The sequence below is a fragment of the Colius striatus genome, chromosome 12, assembly GCF_028858725.1.
Source record: "Colius striatus isolate bColStr4 chromosome 12, bColStr4.1.hap1, whole genome shotgun sequence".
Classification (NCBI taxonomy): domain Eukaryota; kingdom Metazoa; phylum Chordata; class Aves; order Coliiformes; family Coliidae; genus Colius; species Colius striatus.
Window position 1 is genome coordinate 18,892,076 of NC_084770.1, and position 18,423 is coordinate 18,910,498.

An 18,423-nucleotide genomic window follows, 5' to 3' on the forward strand; every position below is an offset into this window, starting at 1 on the left:
GTCTGATACTCGATGTGACTCAAAGGGTCCGCAAAAAACAAAGCCAACAGAATTCTGGATAGTTCTTTGGACTAGAAACAATCTTGCACACCTTGAAAATTGCATGTTACCTGTTGTGGCAGAGTTATTTCTCCCTGGCAGCTGTTCTACAGAGACAGGATTGAACATTAACATTGGATAAGATATGAAAAGTCTTAGAAGGTACAAGATGTGACACACAAGACAAAAGGAACTGGTGTGTCCTGCCTACGGTCACCGTCTGTGGGAACCAGGCACAGTTCTCTCTCTTCCCATGAGAAACCAACCTTTTGGGTGCTAAATAAGCTATTTCATTTATTTGCTCTTTCTTTTCATTTTGTGGGTTGTGCATCCAAAGCCCTGTCACTGTATTCCCTTTCATAAAAACCATGCACTCATTTTACAGTGCACTTTTACTAGCAGTATAAAAAACAAACCTTGCTTGGAATCGGGCATTGATAAACCATAAGAACAGTTGGTGCATGACTTGACCCCATGGTTTTTTCTCCCTTTCCTCATTGCCTTTCAAAGCAGTGATGAGAGAGTTCATCCTGAAAGTAACACCTTCCCCAGTCATCCTGGGACTGCCCAAACGCAAGGATTGGGGTTAAATACCTTCATTTCCAGAACACCAACCAAGAGGATCTTTTCTGTTTCTAAATCTGCCTTTTTAAGGCTGACTGAGCCGGGAGTGGGTGTAAGTGGAGACTTGGGGATTTAATTCACCAGCTTCCAGGTGACTCATGGTGCTATGAGCAAGCACAACCTCACCCTGCAGCTCGTTGCTGTCTCAGGAAGCCACTGGGGAGGGACCTGGAGGAAGATAAGGTTGTAATGTTTAAGTAACAGACTTTGGAAGTTGTTCCAATGCCAGCTTCTCAGGAGGACAGCTGAATCTGAGCAAAGAAGTGCTCAGTGCATCAGAAGGAGGGGTTTCTTTGTAATTAGTTTGTCAGAAGGCACCTGGCTCTCAGCTGGAAAAGCACCCTTGTAAATAGTGACTCTTTCTCTTTTTTAGATTGTTGTGTTTTAGGGAAAAGACATCCAGCACAGGGGGAGAGAAAAAGTGTATTTCTTGGATATGAAGGAGCACAAAGTATCTTACGTGCGTGCCCCAGTATGGCTGTGTGGTGTCTGTTCCTGCAGCCATCCCTGCTGCAGGCTGTTAACTCCTTCCCTGAGGCTCTGTTACTGTCTACTTTTTGGAAGACTGTCCTGTTTCTATGGAAACAGGTGGGCTCTCAGGGGAATAGAGAGGGAGGGAAGTGGGCTGTGAAGCAGGCTGCACGGTGGTTTTGGCAGGCACAGGGCATGGTCGCTGCCTCACTCATGGATGCCAGCCCTGAAATGCTTGGCAAGTCCACATCCAGTGGATTTTGCTCCTAAATCTCTTTGTGGCTTGCTGGAGGACAGGTATGAGCCCAGCCCAGCTTTGGTATGGATGTTCCAGACAGTGATGGTCCCCATGTCCCCACCTCCCCGGGGCATGGCCAGTTGCCAGCACAGGGGCTGCAGTGGTGGTGTTGGGTATGGGGAGCAGCCTGGAATGTGGTGACTTGGTGACATGAAAGCTGAGGAAGGTTGGTTTATTTCAGGGAAGGAAAATGTCCCAAGGAAGGAAAACGTGAGCGGTACTGCTGCAAAGAAACTGGGTCTTTGCTGCTGTCACGGCTCTTAACAGAACTCATGCAGAAAGCACACTCTGGGTTTTACTGGAGCAGGAAAAATAAGCTGCTTAACGAGGAGGGAAAATCACATCACTTTGACTCCCAGGGCAAAGACTTTCTTTTGTTTGGGAGAAGGTCTTAGCCTCGTTTTCTGCCTTAACAAAGCAACGGCTTGACAAAGAAAGCAATGTGATGTTACAGTTTGTTCTTCCCCGGTTTCCCTTGGCAAAGTATTGGCTCTGAAATTCCCTGCAACATCTTCAGGTTAAGTTTTGTTAGCTTAGAAATAGCCCCTTCTGCAGTCCCACCTGAAATGCTGTAAACAACTGAAAACACCATTGAAACTGAGGCAACCCCATTTGTGTCTTCCCCATGAGACATACTGAGACCAGACTCTGGGGAGGAAGGAGCAATAGCAGGGGTGCCATCTCCTGCTGGCCATTTTCAAACAGCCTCTGTTCAAAAGCTCTCCCAAAAGCTCTGCACAGCTCACCCCAAGCCTTCCCCACCTCCAGCACCTCAAATCCTCCCTCTGGAGCAGCCAGTACTGAGGGGCATTGCTGGGCTCTGCCTCAGCGATAGATGTGAGAACTGGCAGTAACAGCCCAGGACACACAGGTGTTTTCCCAGAGAGCTGGCTTTTCCTGTTTTCCATGGGGCAACAATATTTTAGGCTTGGCCCAGCAAATCCCCACATATCAGGTGGTAAAAGCAGAGCAGTATTATGGCTGTAACTCCTGCCTGAGCTTTACAGGTATTGAACTAGATTTCCATAACTTCTTGAAATAAAACTTGTGCTCAAACTGTGCTAGCCGGTGTTCGGCCTTGGCAGAAGGAAAGCATTAGTCCTTTTCCAGCTCTCTGAGTAACTCTGGTCACTGGTCCCTGTGTGCTGCCCCATGCCAGGGCTTTCCAGGGCTCTCAGTGCCACCCTGCCGACCTCAGCTGCATGATGGGAGAGTGAGAAAGGCAATCTCTTTCCTCCCTGGCATCCCCAGAGGGGAGTTTTAAGGCAGTATGTTACATGCAGACAAGTTGGGTTTTACCTGCATTGGCTTTTGCCTTTGGCCCTTCTGCTAACTGGTCTCATGGCTGCACTGTGCTTCTGCCTGTGAGAAGACAGCAGAGCTGGGCTGTCCTCCCCTCGTTTTCTATGGCTTTGGACACCCACAAATCTTAATTGAGTGATTTTTCCTGGTTAGTTATCGGGGAGGAAAAGCAGAAGTCATAGAGAGCTCCAAAAGGGCGCCACAGGGACAGGCACTGTGTCTGCTAATTAGAAAGTCTTGACATGTACACACATACACCAAATTGTTGTTATTTCTGTGCTCTGAGCTCTGTCTTTGCTGTTTATTTTCCAGTATGGCATGGGAAGTAGCACCAAAGCCACTTTCACCCCCTTTGTGGACACCAGAGTGTATCAGACCTCACCTACTGATGAAGATGAAGATGAGGATGAAGAATCATCTGCTACTGGTAGGAGGCAATGTGGTCAGTTTGAGGGGAGACAGCCTCATGGAAGCCCTGGAGCCTGAATAACCTCACTGATCCTCTTTCACATTTCACTTAGCCAAACTTTGCTCATGTCTGCGTCCTTGTCCTCTCAAATTTCCATCCAGCTGCTTTTCCCCCAGCAGCAATATGCCGTCAGAAAGGTCTGAGTGGAAGCAGGGAGCAGCAGAAATCCACCCACTGGTCTGCCTGGGCAGCTGGGAGAAGTGTTCTGGCAGAACTGAGAGGTGGTGATGGCTCCAAAAAGCTGATAGTCGCTCTGAAGCCATTGAGGGTGGCCAGATGTGGGCAGGCAGGCAGCAAAGGGTGCTGGGCAGCTCCAGAGGCAGGGCTGGAGGTCTGGGAACGTCATCTGCTCATGGATTTGGTGTTGGTTCCAACCCCTGAGAGAATCCTGATGATCCCTCTCCAGACTAGTAGCTTGTACCATAGTGCTGACTCTGTCCCATCGGGAATTAAACCAAGTATTGTCTTTCTGCCCCCAAAAAGAGGTGCCAGAAGAGTTAACCCGTCACCCCTCGCTGTCTCGTTGTGTTTCTTTACAAGCCCTGTTCACCAGCGAGCTGCTCAGGCAGGAGCAGGCCAAGCTGAACGAGGCCCGGAAGATCTCGGTGGTGAACGTCAACCCCACCAACATCCGTCCCCACAGCGACACGCCGGAGATCCGCAAATACAAGAAGCGCTTCAACTCGGAGATCCTGTGCGCTGCCCTGTGGGGTGAGGCCTGCGCGGGCCGGGGAACAGCCCTCAGCCCGAGCCCCTCTCCATCGAGGCCTCTGTCCCCAGTGGGAGTGGGCACTGTGGGCACGGGCCCGCCTTAGGTCCCTGAGCCTCAGGCGGGGTCAGCAGTCTCGCCGCGGCTGCACAGACGAGCTGGGGCCGTGTGTGGGCCTTGGGAGCAGCCGTGGTTCCCGCCGCCCATTGCTGCTTGTCTCCTCTCCAGGTGTGAACCTGCTGGTGGGCACTGAGAATGGCCTGATGCTGCTGGATCGGAGCGGGCAGGGCAAGGTCTACAACCTCATCAACAGACGGCGATTTCAACAGATGGACGTGCTCGAGGGCCTCAATGTCCTCGTGACAATATCAGGTAACCCTCTTGTGCTCTCATTCGCCTTCTCACACAGCTAGTTCCAGCTCAGACAGAACTTGCCCACTGGTGTCAGAGGGGAGCTCTCAGGGGAGCTGGAGATGGTTTATGCCAGAATCAGAGGCATTAGATCTGCAAGAATACCTCCCAAGAGCCGTTTGTACCCATTGCCTGCTGGCAGTGCTTCATCTGCAGCACTCCATCCTCCTTGAGCAAGGAATCATAGAATCCCAGAATGGTGGTGGCTAGAAGGGCCCTGCAGAGCTTCTCCAGCCCAACCCCCTGCTAAAGCAGCTTCCCCTCGATCACAGGGCACAGGAACATGTCCAGGTGGGTTTGGAAACCTCCCGAGAAGGGGCCTCCACACCTTCCCTGGGCAGCCTGGGCCAGCGCTCCCTCACCTCAACACCAAAGAAGTTTCTCCTCATGTTCAATGTAGTACAGCTGGAAGACGAAGGGCAGGTAGCACTCCCCAGGGAGCACTTGCCCCCAGGATGGTGCTGAGAACATGCCCTGGGCACTTGTGGAAGCCCCTGGCTTGTGGTTTGGGACCTCTGTGTTCTGACCCGTAGCAGGGTCTTGCAGCGGCGGAGAGGTTCATAGTCAGAGCACAGGCATGCAGGAGTTTGGTTGCCCCCCAGCGCTGCAGAACCCAGCAGCAGGCTGGGAGGCAAGTAGCAGTGCCTGTCACAGACGAAGGAGCTCATGTCTCGGTCCAGGCTGGAGTTAATGTACAAAGGAGAAGAGAGGAAGGAAAGCAGGTGGCTGAGTGGTTGGGTAAGCCCTGAGCTGTAAGAGCAGGGGTCACAGCTCTGCTCTGCCCGACCGTCTCCATGTACAGTGGTTTGTAGTAAAAAGAACATTTCCAGCCTGTGAGAAACAAGAGTCCAGCTCTTCTCGTCTCCAGCTGCAGTCTGACAGACATGGGTCTGGGCTCTGCTTCACATAAGACTTTTCCCAAGAAAAAAAAACCCCACAACAACTAAATTACAATTTTCAACTTTAATCTCATCATCTTGTGAGTGAAACCTAGCACTGAAATCTCAGGATTTCCCATGGACACGGGCTCTGCTCTGAGAGGGACGTTTCCTTTGCCAACAGGAAAGAAGAACAAGCTGCGTGTGTACTATCTGTCCTGGCTGAGAAACAGGATCTTACACAACGACCCTGAAGTGGAGAAGAAGCAGGGCTGGATCACGGTGGGGGACCTGGAGGGATGCATCCACTACAAAGTTGGTGAGCAAAAAGAATGTCTGAAGAGATGCATTTTTGTTTCTCTGGTCTTAGATCTGACCTGACACTTTCACTTAAAACTATGGGTAGACTGTAGCTGCAAATAAATCTGGAATTCGTCTGTGTGATTGGGTGGACACTGTACCAAATGAGAAGCAATGGAGGTATAGCCTGAGAAGCTCTTCCTGGAGATGAGTCTTGTTGGAAAGCAGCTGAATGCTTCTAAAACTGGTTTCATTTTCATTTTAGTGAAATATGAAAGGATCAAGTTCTTGGTGATTGCCTTAAAGAATGCTGTAGAGATCTATGCTTGGGCTCCTAAACCGTATCACAAGTTTATGGCATTTAAGGTATGTTCACATTTTAACCAAAGTAAACTCTGTAATTGTAAATAGGTGAGATTTCTGCACTGTGCAGAGCAGAAAAGTGTCTTTGCTTACCTGACTGAGCTCCTGGGGATGCCTGGCAGGCCTGGGAGGCAGGATACATTCTGACTGAGGATATGGGAGTCATTCTGCTTATGGCTGACAGTTAAATGTTAATATTAGCTGATGCTGACAGGCTTCACTTGGGAAGTTTGCAGAAAGCTGACCAAATGCCCATGAGTAAAATTGAGTTGGGTTTGGGGTTTTTTATGTGAGCTTTTTTATTGTGAAACCTCTGACTAATTTTCCACACCCAGGATGGAAACAGGTTGGCATTATTTCCTATTTTTACTTTGCAAGGTTCTCTCTCTTCCTGCAATGTGGATCCTGTTTCAAGACAGAAAGTCCAAGAGAATGACCCACTCTTTCTCTCTCTTTTTCTCTCCCTTTTCATCTACCTCTGTTTCCTCCAGTGAGACCTTTTTCCTCTGTAACCTGCCAGCGCTATTCTGTACTTAGTCCTTTAAAGCACTTGTCATCCTGAGCACTGTGCAGAGACAAGTCACAAGGGGCTGTGCCTTCAGGAGATATTCATGCTGAGTAATCTCATTTTGCATCCTTCCAGCACAAATGGGCTTATTCAGTACTAGGTCACATTTGCTTTTTCTGAACAAAAGCCAGAATAAATGAGCTCAGTGACATGGAGAGTTGTGCAGCATGAAAACAGCCTGACATCCAGCCTCTACAGGCTCTGCTGAGGATGCTGGTCAGTGCTCCTGGTGCTGCTTCTCCAGTCTAGGGTGCTGGGCATCCTTTCCTTGCCCTGTGGGCAGGGATCTGTTGGGAGACTGGGAAATACCACCTGTGGATTCTCCTTGTCAGGAGCCAGAGTGGTTCTTGCACAGAGAGCCTGAGCCCTTTTCTGTTCCTGGGAGTGTTTCACCCTCCTGCTGAGGACCTTAGCCATGAAGAGAGATGCTGCCCTGGATCACTCAGTGCTAGGGAGCTGGTCACAGCCTGCATCCAGCAGGTTGGATTGAAAAGAGAAAAGTAGGTGTTTGCTCACCTGACTTATTCCAGCTGCTCAAAGCAGAATGGTGATCCCTGCTGAGAGGGGAGGTGGGGCTGAGAAGCAGTCACAGCTCTTTAGAGCAGCAGCGCTAGGGGGTCCCTATGTGCTGCCTGTGCTGTGCTGGTGTAAAATCAAGCTGTCACCTTCCTTCAGAGACCAAATCCTCAGGTTGGCCTCAGGCTTCTTGAGGAGGAGAGCTGTGCTTGGCAAAGCTGAGTGCTTATCTGCTGGGATGGCTGGAGAGAGTGGGGAATAACCTCTGAGGCATCTGACACAGGAACAGAGACGATATTATATAAATAACCACATGTTTAGTAGGAAACACAGTCAAACAAATACGATTTCAAAACCATATCGGGCTGCTGTTAGGGGGATTTGTTGGTTTTCTGTGATACTCACTGCAGGGATTATCAAAGTCTTTTGCAGATCTCCAGCACAAGCCGTTGCTCGTGGATCTGACTGTAGAAGAGGGTCAGAGACTGAAGGTTATCTTTGGATCACACACTGGTTTCCATGTGATTGATGTAGATTCTGGGAACTCTTACGATATCTACATACCATCTCACGTGAGTACCCCGGGCAGTGCTGCTGCTGAGTGCTGCAGGGCACTGCTGAGGGCTGGGCCTGCTCCCAGAGCCTCACAAACTGTTCCAGGCAGGTGCCATCGTGCTGTGGGTATGACTTTCCTTGGTACCATCCTTTCTGAGGGCTCGGAGGCACCACATCCCTGGTGTTCATTGTTTGCACAGGCCACTTCTCCCCTTATGCCCAAGCAGTCCATGTCCCAGGGAGGACAATCTGTCTGTACACTGACTGGAGCAGTAACGGAGCTCTCTGCAGGGCAAGACATTAGCAGGCCAGGTTCTTTCTTGGTGGACAGCATAGAGCCAGCAAGATCTGGGTGCCCAGCATGCTGTCTGTTGTGTGGTGTCCCAGATGTACCCACCAGCATTTGCTCCTGCTGAGGCAGCACAGCTTGCCCAGGTGAAGGTGGCAGGATTAGAGTAGCCCAAGTCTCAGTAAACCCCAAACCCTCTGACAACAGCAACTCACCAAGGACCTCTCTCAGATCCATCAGCTATTTCAAGAGAGAGATAGATACTGTAGATGAGGATTTTTTTGTTGGCTCATTTAAGCTCTGTCTGTGCTGTTGGCTCAAGCAGCATAAGAAACTGGTCTAGGAGAAGCAGTGTCACTAATCAAAATCCAAGATCAACCCAGAATCAGACCCAGGAGGTGCTGAACCACAGAGCCTCCTGACAAGAAGCACAGGGAGGAATACTGGGGTGGTTTGGGGTAGTTTTGGGCTGGCTTAGCTATGGAAGGGCAGACACAGGTGGAAAGCCACTGTAGGAGCTAGAGATTGATTGCTAAAATATGGGAATATTTCCTCCCCAGGGCTACCTGTAAAATTCTGGGTCTGTTTTCCTTCATTTGAACAGGAGATGGATTCATCAAGTCAGCAGCCACGTATTTGTGTTATAGCCAAGTGTCAGCCATCAGTCTTGGGGGTATCTATGTTGTGCTCTCTGTGTAACTGCTGTCCTGTTGATCTGTGAGGTACCAGGCAGCTTTGATGGCAGGGGAAACGTGACGGTTTATCCTCTTCAGGTTTTTCTCTGAAAGCCAACACCTGGTGAATGGAGGGAGGGTTTTGTTTGGGGTTTTGTTTTTCTAAGGCTCTGCTCCCTTTCCCCCTTTCCTCCATTCGATGTAACTCTGACTTGTAGGGTTTATTCTCACTGCAGATTCAGGGCAATATTACTCCTCACGCCATTGTGATCCTGCCCAAAACAGACGGGATGGAGATGCTGGTGTGCTACGAGGATGAGGGTGTGTACGTCAACACCTATGGGCGGATAACTAAAGACGTGGTGCTCCAGTGGGGAGAGATGCCGACTTCTGTGGGTAGGTCAAACCTTCCTCTTCACTTGCCTGAAATACAAGGGTTTTTGTCAGTTGGGTTTTTGGTTCTCAAAGGAGAGTTCTCGCAGCCAGAGAAGAGAGACAGTTGCTACATTTCTAGAACTTGGTCCTCTGTGATAAAAGCAAGTGAATTCTTGAAGATTTGAGCTCTGGTTTATCTTAAGTATAAGATAATATAAACTGTTGCACTGGTGGGATACTGCCTTGAGTGGCAGAGGGGCTGGTGCAGAGCTGGGAGTGCTTGGGTTGCTCTTCTGGCCCTGCTGTTGCCCAGCTCCACGACCCATGGAGCTACTGCCCAGCTCCTCACCCACAGGAATCAGAAGTGATACTCTTTCAATTTAAATGACTCAGCAATTTTCTGGCTGCAAAGTGCTCTGTAAAGGCCACGATCCCCGTGGGCACACTCCTGGCCACCCCTGCCCCTGGGGGTCAGAGCCCTGCCATTGATCTCCATAGGCTTTGGAGAGCAGCTGACAAGAGCTTTGCTGCCTGTTGTGTAATGCTGAGCTCAACACATGTTGTGACACCTCCGAATTGCTTCCTTTTGACAGCCTACATTCATTCCAATCAAATCATGGGCTGGGGAGAGAAAGCGATTGAAATCCGGTCAGTGGAGACGGGCCACTTGGACGGAGTATTTATGCACAAGCGAGCTCAAAGGTTAAAGTTTCTGTGTGAAAGAAATGATAAGGTAAGTCCACTCCAAAGCTTCATCCGTGCTTTAAACCACAAACTACTTTTAGACTTTAAGTCTGGTTTATCTTGAGGTTAATAATTAATCTGAAGGTCACGTTTAATAAGTGGTGCCCCTAAACCCACTCCAAATGAATTCTCCCCGGTGGATGCAGACCTCAGCCTGTGGGTGGGAAGATCTGCAAGAGCTCTCTCACCTCTAGCTGAGATCTGCCTTGGCTTGGCTTGACTCTCCCAAATCCTGCATCTGGACCTTGACTGTTGAGGCTGCCAAGTAAAGCAAAAGCTGCAAAGTGGTGGCAAGTGAGGGATGTGTAAGTGACCCACATTACAGTTCTGGTGCAGGAACATTTTGATGTGGCTTTAGATGCATTTTGAGGCATCTTAAACTCTTTTTCTGCATCTCTCATCTTTTCTTGTGGACAATGCTGATCAGTGGTGCCCTGGAGGGTCACCAGAGCTGCACAGGGAAGGCGACTGTCATGGAGATGACCCCTGCCACGGGTGTTGCTGGTGGGCAGGGAGTGAGAGAGGGAGAGATAGTTGGAGGAAAAGGGATGTTTGCATGGAAGAGATGGTTGAATGCCAAGGTCTATTTCTGCTATTGGTACTTCCTCCTCTCACGAGGTTTCACTGAGATCAATCAGGACCATGCTGCAGGGAGTTCTTTCGTAACGAGCACGATGAAACACGTGAAGGACCTGATTGCTCTGTCCTCAGAGCAGGGTTTAATAACATCCAATAAATAAGGTCTGAGGCCACAATCAGTTTACTGAGCAACTGCTGATGAGTTGCATTGCCCTGCCTGCTGCGTGGGGTTATGCTCGAGCTCTGCAGGAGACACGTGTCCTAACCTTGCAGTTGAGTACACCATGGGAAGCTGCCCCAGAGGCTGAATGCAAGTTGTTCAAACATCCCTAGTTTGCCTTTTTCCTAACTTCCCAGTACTTATCTCTGCAGGTTTTATACTGTCTTTTGTTAAGAATTCTTGGGTTTTGGATTGCTCCTCTTGATTTATTTTTCCCCTTTACTAAGAAAACTGGGGGAAAAAAAGCCCACTTTGGTCCTCCTGGAACACTGGAACCAACTGATCACTGGTGGCTTTGAAATACTAAACCTAGATGTTTCTCTGGAGAAATGGTTAATGGTGACAGTCATATGAAGATGAATCACTTTGGGTTTTAAAAAGGACAGAGGCTTCAGGTTGTCCCCTTCAGTATCTGCAAATTGCAACTACTTACTTCTTTTAAGGACTTCCACCAGGGTCAGATGCTGGTGGATCCTTGACCAAATATCCTGTTCCTCCTGCAGCGTCCTGCTGCGTTCCCGTGCTTGGAGCATATTGGAGGGCACTTCTCCTGAGCTCTCCTTTCAGGAGCAACTGAAATGCCAGGAGTATCTTTTCTGATATTGCCCCAGATGGTTAACGTTTACCAAGATCCCAACTACTGGCAGCAGCCTTATTAATATTGCCTGATAAATGATGCCATGGCAGTAAAATGTGATAAACATGGTATTTTTAAGGCCTTCCTAACCTTGCTCTCTTCAGTAGTGATAGTGTGGGAGGTTTTATTACTCTCTAATCACAGAATCAATCTTAAGGATTGGAAGGAGCCTCGAAAGCTCATCTAGTCCAACCCACCTGCCAGAGCAGGACCACCTAGAGTAGGTCACACAGGAACTCATCCAGGTGGGTTTAGAATAATAAGGGGTTTGGTGCAATGCAAGTCTGGATGAGTGAGTTAGCTCCTGCCTCTAAGCTCTGTGAAAAGCAGAACCAGGCAACGGGTCCACATAAAGCTTCTGCTGTCAACAAGAGGAAAGGAGCAGGGAGGGTGTAAGCAGAGGACCTTCACAGGCTGTGGGGCAGCTCCTGCCTTCCTTGCTCACCGAAGACAATCAAGAATTTTATGAAGAGACTACTTCTTACAAGAATAAGAGTGATTAACAAGCCTGTTTTGCCTCCAAACAGGTATTTTTTGCATCGGTGAGATCCGGAGGAAGCAGCCAAGTGTTTTTCATGACCCTCAACAGAAACTCCATGATGAACTGGTAACAGAAGAGCACTTGGCACTCACCACCATGGCATTATTTCTAATTTAAAGGACATTGAGCACGTGGACTAACACTGTAGAGGCAGATGCGGGCGCCGAGGAAGCCCCAGTCCCCCGGCCCCGGGCGGGGGCAGCGGGCAGGGATGAACTTTTGTGCTTGGCCCCCCGAGGTCTCCTGATTACGCTGTGTTATAGTGGGTTATGAGTTTTCCTTTTCCCTCTTCTCTCTTTTTTTTTTTTCTTAATTTTATTTTGTTTGCCTTTTTCTTTGCCCCCTACTTTGTAAGAACGGGGAAAGAAACAGTGTCCAACAGTCTGTTTTTAATTCTGTCTGCCTGCTAGCATCAAATATATAGTATGTTGTAAAGTTACCAATTAAATCTGGTGAGAGACAGCACAATAAATGTACCTTTTATCTTCGTGATGAAGGCCATAACCATATAGCTGGGTGATTTTAGAACTCTCTTTTGCCTTCACCAACATTGACATGTTGCTTTTGGCAGCAACGGCTTAATGGATTTTTAAACAAGAGAAAAAGAAAATCATAGGGTTTTTTTCCCCTCTTTTGGGAAATGGATTTTAAATGGCTAAACTACTAGCCTTAGACTAATAAAAATCAGCTACCGTTTTTGTCAAGTCTGTCAATCCATATTTCTATATGGATCCTTCACATAATGGTGTGTCTTGATAGGGACGGAGGTGCCACGTGTTGCTCCGGAGGCGCCCGGCTGCGCTGGGACGGGGATGGGAAGGCAGGCGGGGATGGGAGGTGGAGCGGCCGGAGGAGCCCCGCGCCCGCCCCCGAGCCGGGATTTGCGGCCGCAGACTGCTCCGGGGTGATGCCGTGGGCGCCGGGCCCCGATGCCAAAGCCGGCGGAGCTGTGGGGGCTCGGTGCCCCCCACCCCGAGCCCCGGAGCTGGGCGCTGGCGTGAGGACGGGGCCGCGGAACGAGCCGCCCAGCCCGTCCGCCCTCCTCCACGTTGCTGGATTGGGCTTGTAAAGAGCTTAACGAAAATATATATATGTGTGGTTTCTTCGGCCAAGGGTCTGAGTCTCTCCTCGTTTTCCACCCCCTCCACTCCCCAGGAATTACCCACCATACAGTGAAAGAGAACATCTGTGCCGAACCGTGTGTGTGTGTTTAGTTCAGGTTGAATCGTGTCCTTATAAACTCTGCTCAGTTGATTTCCGTTCTCGGTGCGTATCTGGGGTTTTCTTTCTCAGTAGCTGCAAGCATGGCCGCCTGTGGTGTTGGGGTGTTGCATAACAAGGTCTGTGTTGCTGGTTTTAACCTACCTCGTTTCGGTTGGGGTTTGGGTTGGTTTGTTTTTTTCCTTTGGGTTGGTTTCTTTCGTTCTTTGTTTCCGTTCCGCTGTCGATCACAGCGCTGTTACCTCCAGCGACATATAGAGAGCTTACCTGGCAATCTTGGTGTACTCAGTAACGATGGCTTTATTAAAAAATGATTAAATCAACAGGACTTGGTGAAACTTGAATCTTTATGGAGGGTAAGAGGCGTTGTGGGGCGATGGGGCTGGGCTGGCTTCGCCCGATGCAGCCAGCGGGCAGAGCGCACGGTTCCGAGCCTGCGCTGGCACAGCGGGCACAGGCTGGAACGGCACGGAACGGGCACAGGCTGCAATGCAGGGGCTTCACTGGAACAGCAGCAAGAACTTCTTTGGTGCTGAGGTGAGGGAGCCCTGGCCCAGGCTGCCCAGGGAGGGTGTGGAGGCTCCTTCTCCGGAGGTTCCCAAACCCATCTGGACATGTTCCTGTGCCCCCTGATGCAGAGGAACCTGCTTGAGCAAGGGCTTGGGCTGGATGAGCTCCAGAGGTTCCTTCCAACCCCCCCACCATTCTGGGATTCTGTGGGAGTCCTCTTGGGACACAGTGGCCAGAGGAGTGCAGGAGAGAGCTGCTCTGTGTGCAGCCTCTTCACCCGCCTGCTGTGTGCCCAGTGAGGTGAGGGATGGCCACAGGACCACCACACTGGAACTAAAACCCCAGGCAGATCCCATCACAGACTCAGATTGCCACCAGCTCTTTATATTTTCACTGTGGTTAAAATACAAATGAAGCTCAAAAGCTTTTCATCATACTGCAAAGGATCACTGGTTTGGGGGATGTTCCTTTGTCCCCTTTGAAGTGACAAATACACGGCTTTGGATGACTGGATTTCATTGTTTTGAGGTACAGTGACGACATAGAAGGGAATGGTAGTTTCAAACATAAGGTAGTTTGTGGATGTATTGTGGATCTCACATCTGACTCATTCAAAACTAAAATCATGACAAACCAGTATTGACACAGTCTTTGTCTACAGCACCTGTACATGGATGTAGCATGGAGCCAGGGCATTCCTGGTGCCAGTAAAACACAAAGCTTCACCACTAAGCCATGCCTTTTATGTTTTTGTAGATAAAACCTGGGTGTTAACTGTTGTTAGCAGCTCGTGGAGGTAAAGTGGCTCTTCAGGGCCAAGTCCCAATGCCTGGAGGCTGTCAGGAATGCAGGGGTTTTGGGCAAGAGGAATGTGGGAGGATGGGGCAGGTCCCCTGTGATGCTGCCCAGGAGTGAGCAGCACCTGAGGGATATCTCCATCACCAGCTGAAAACTGCTCTTCTACAAAGTCAACCCATGATTACTAAATGCTTTCCTTTCCAAATAATCCTAGCTTTGATTTGCTTGTCTTTTGTGGTAAGTAAAATAAGTTTTGTTGTTGATCAATGCTATCAGGAACTACTTAATTTTAGGGCTGAAAGACAGAAAACCCAGAGCTCCTTTTAAAACCCTCTTTCTGGGAATTTTTGCCTGGGAAGGGAAGCTCGTTTGCTCACCTGAGCAGTACTGCAGGAGGAAAAGGGGAAATGATGTCTCTGCATGCAGGAGTCACTTGAGCCTTTTGCAGATTCAATTATTTACAGAGCTGCTGTGAAATATTGTACCAGCTGCAGGGACAAGTCACATCCTCTGTGGTAAAGAAAAGCCCCAGGGAGCTGTGGCGAGGCCTCTGGTTACCCCACAGCACAATGGGCATGGGGCAGGTGCTGGCTGCTCTCCCCAAGGTAAAGGATGCTCAGAGGTGAGGCTGGAGCAGCTGCTCATGGGAACGGAACGTTTGCAGACCAGATGATTATTAGCAAATGGTATTTTTCTTGTCACAAGATGGTTTTGAGGCTGATGTGATGTGTTTTGGAACAGAAAGGGGATGCTCAAGGTGCCCCTGGCCCTGGCCCCAGAGCTGGGTTGGTTGCTGGGAATGGTTGAGGTTGTTGTGCTGCAATTCTTTGTCTCAACCTGAGCCCACAGATCTCTGCTGCTGCTCAGGCAGCAATGTACATGTTGTTGCTACGTCACTGGGGCTGATGTGAGTGTCACATAGGCCAGTGGTGAGCAGTAATGGGGACTGAATCTGCCTGCTCCTGGAGGTGTGGGCTGGATCCTCATGCTGTGCCATGCCTGGGGGTATGGCTTCTCTAAGGGCATCCAGCAGAGATCAGAGAATGGTTTGGGTTGGAAGGGACCTTAAAGATAATCTCATCCCAACCCCCTGCCAAGGGCAAGGTCACCTTTCACTAGCCCAGGTTGCTCCATGCTCCATCCACCCTGTCCTTGAACACTTCCAGGGATGGGGCAGCCACAGTCTCTGTGGGCAGCCTGTCCTAGTGCCTTACCAGAGTTTCCTCTTAGGGAAGAAATTCCTAATATCTACCTAAATCTCTCTCCTCTTGGAGTCATTACCCTTTGTCCTATCACTACATGCCCTTGTAAACAGCTCCTGTTCAGCTTTCTATTGCTCCCTTTAGGTACTGGAAGGCTGCTCCAAGCCCCCCTCCCGGAGCCTTCTCTTCTCCAGGCTGAGCAACCCCAACTCTCTCAGCCTGTCTTCATAGGAGAGCTGCTCCAGCCCTCTCATCATCTCCAGGACCCTCCCCTGGGCTCACTCCCACAGCTCCCTGTCTGTGTGGATGCTGTGGCAGCCATGGCACTGTCGTTTTAGTGCCCTGTGCCCCGTGGAGCTGCTGCTGCCCAGCCTGGCTGTCACCTCCTACTGCAGCAGAGCTTTGCTGAGTTTGCTTTCCTACTTTTCCTTTCTGGAAGATGGAGTGGGAAAGGCCCTGTTAAACTCCCCTGCTTTAAAGCCAGGCCAGCTCCCCACTGTCTTTATAGCTGTGCTGTAAATGCACCAAATTCTCCCTCTGAAATGTGTTTTGTTGGCCTGAAGCCCCTGTGCTGTGGGTGGCCTCACTGCTGCCTGCCCTGGCTGCTGTGCAAACAGAGAGAAAAAGTGAACATAGGTTGTGTTCTTCTTGTCCCAGCCTCCCTTGAGCCTCTCCTGAGCCTGCACTTTTGTCCTGTTTTGTTTGAGTTTGTTTTCTGAGAATTTTCCCTTCTTTTTTTTAACCATCAAATCTGCCTCTGAATGACCCAAAAGCAGTCAAAGAATGTGCAAATTACCCTGGCCACAGATAAAGCCTCACTGTCCTCCTGGAATCTCCATTCCTTCCACTGATGTGACAGCCTGTTCAGCTATTCAAAAGCAAAGCCAGACTGTAAACTTTAACCCATTGCTTTTATCACACAGCTAGGAGCTTGGCAGTTCTGCATCACAGTGACATTATACCTGGTTCTTACACTTTATTATTAAAGCAAAGCATTAGCAATTGTTTGCAACTCATGTAAATGATGCTCATCATGAAACAGTAAGATTTATGCTCCAAAGTGCAGTCACCCAGGGTAAGGGAGTTGAGTGCTGTGGGCTGAAGCACTGCGGTGTGTCCTGAACTCCAACATGGGTACCAAGAGTGCCATGGGTATTTCCACTGGCCCTTGGTCACTGGCACCTGCACCCACAGCACCACTCAGCTACATATGTGGAGACCCACTTTTGTCACCTGACAGCCCCTTTGTGCAGAGGCAGATTTGCCCTCCGTGAGCCTCAGGATCAGCCATGAGAGGGAAGACCAGACTTTGCTTTGCTGACAGGCATGGCCCCATTCAGACCCCTGCTCAGAAAAACATGGGGGCTTCAATCTGTCAGTGTCACTGAGAGCTAAATTTGCACTTAAATTTGCACTTTGCTTGGAGGGGAGGCTCTGCAGGACTGTATCCCAGCCCAGCTGGCCTGAGCTGGGGGCTGTACAGGAGGGGAGGCAGCCCTGGGCAGCAGCTGAAGCATCCAGCCCAGCAGGGAGGGGAAGGAATGGGAGAGCCTGGGATAACTTCATGCCTTTTGCCAGCAGACCTGGCTGAGGGAGGCTGGTGGCCCTGGGGCTTCCAGCCTTTGGCATCCAAAGTCTCCCCAGGAGTCTCTGGGCCATTCCTGGGAAGCTGGAGGAAGAGGGGGAGGGTCGTGCTCTGTGAGCAGCAGCAGGAAGGGCACCACAGGCTACACAGAAAGGCCACTCTGCTCTCTGCTTTGGGCACATAGATGGCCTTTGCCCCCTTAGACTGCCTGGGCAGAGTAAGGGGCAGAAGCATCTCCCCTCTCAGGAAAACACTTGCTATGGGATGAGGATCCAGTGGGTCCTGGCCAGGAGCTTCTCAGTGCCCGAGAGTTTCCGTTTAGGACACTGGGTCAGGGCTGTCTCTGTTTTCTGAGTCAAATTCGAGCGGGCTGTTAATTGTCTTATCCTGCCAGCCTCCCTGTGCATGGAGGCACTTCACAGCCCCAGAAGAAACAGTGCCTGTAAATGCCAGGGCAGCCACACAGGGAGCAAACCCGAGGGGCAAAGAGCTCAGCTGGAAGGGCAGATACCAGGGAAAACCAACAGCCTCAGCCTGGGCGCCTTCCCCAGCCCTGGAGAGGAAGGCAGGTGCTGTGCTGGACTCAATGCCTGTATTAATGCAATGAACTTTTCTCCTCCAGTTAAAGTTTTACCTTTCTGGAGGAGACCAGTGCAAAGATTAGTGGTCTTACGCTCACCTGTTTTTTTCGCTTCCTCTGTGGAAAGTACATTTTGTGCCCATGTGAAGCCTGGCTGACTGGGAGCATCATCCAGCTTGGCTGCCAGACCTATCAGAGGCTTATCTGGAAGGTAATGGCATTAAGCAGCATTAAGCAGCATTAATCACCTCCCTGTCTGATTCAGACTTTGGCATGTCAGCTATGGATGCTGCCACCCACCCCTGCCCCATGGCTCCTCGGGCTGACGGTGTCAAGGACGGCAGAGCCCGAGTCTGAGCGACACCAGCTCAGACCAGCTCCTGCAGATGTGCAAAGTCCATCGGGACCCAGAGCCAAAGGGCTGCGATGTTTGGCAACATGGGTAGCGTTTATTTGTCAGCATCAGCAGTATTTGGCAGCGCAGCAATCAGCCTGCAGCGCCCAGAGCCTCAGCCACCCGCTGATTTTAAGGAAAACGTCTGTAACTGCAGCGTTGTGAGTAATTTTGCTGTGTTGTGTCTCCTTACACACACACCCAGAGCAGTCTGTCAGGATGCATTCGCTGGGGTGTGCTGGCATTGCAGCTACGTGCTGAGGGAGCTGCCTGCGTGCAGGTGTCTATGGAGCAACCTATAGAGAGAGACCTGTGTACATCTGTGTTTATATATGTTTGGCTGAGTGTGTTATACATACACACAAGTCTATTTTAAAGCAGGTGGCAAGTGCTTGCTGAATAAAACACCCTTAGTCACTTCCTTTGCTACATATGCTGGAAAAGTTTCTTCTTGCTAATTCAGCGAGAGGTTTGTAAGGTGGCACAGAAATCAAGGTGTTGAATATCTCCAGATAGGCTGTAGCATGTTCCCAAGTCCCTCACATGCCACATCACACCGTTCAGACAAATG

At 50.0% G+C, this 18,423-nt stretch overlaps 1 protein-coding gene across 4 annotated transcripts in view; it reads left to right on the top strand.

Annotated features, from left to right (window-relative positions):
- TNIK (TRAF2 and NCK interacting kinase) overlaps positions 1–13,077 on the top strand; it is a 148,881-nt gene extending 135,804 nt beyond the window's left edge. For all 4 annotated transcript variants that reach the window (XM_062006059.1, XM_062006061.1, XM_062006062.1 and 1 more), the window contains 9 exons: positions 3,047–3,161; positions 3,744–3,914; positions 4,141–4,284; positions 5,386–5,520; positions 5,767–5,867; positions 7,371–7,520; positions 8,703–8,862; positions 9,435–9,574; positions 11,549–13,077. In XM_062006059.1, coding sequence (XP_061862043.1) covers positions 3,047–3,161; positions 3,744–3,914; positions 4,141–4,284; positions 5,386–5,520; positions 5,767–5,867; positions 7,371–7,520; positions 8,703–8,862; positions 9,435–9,574; positions 11,549–11,632 — 1,200 coding nt within the window. In that variant the 3' untranslated portion in view covers positions 11,633–13,077. The remainder of the gene's footprint in view (positions 1–3,046; positions 3,162–3,743; positions 3,915–4,140; positions 4,285–5,385; positions 5,521–5,766; positions 5,868–7,370; positions 7,521–8,702; positions 8,863–9,434; positions 9,575–11,548) is intronic.
- The last annotated feature ends 5,346 nt before the right edge of the window (positions 13,078–18,423 follow it).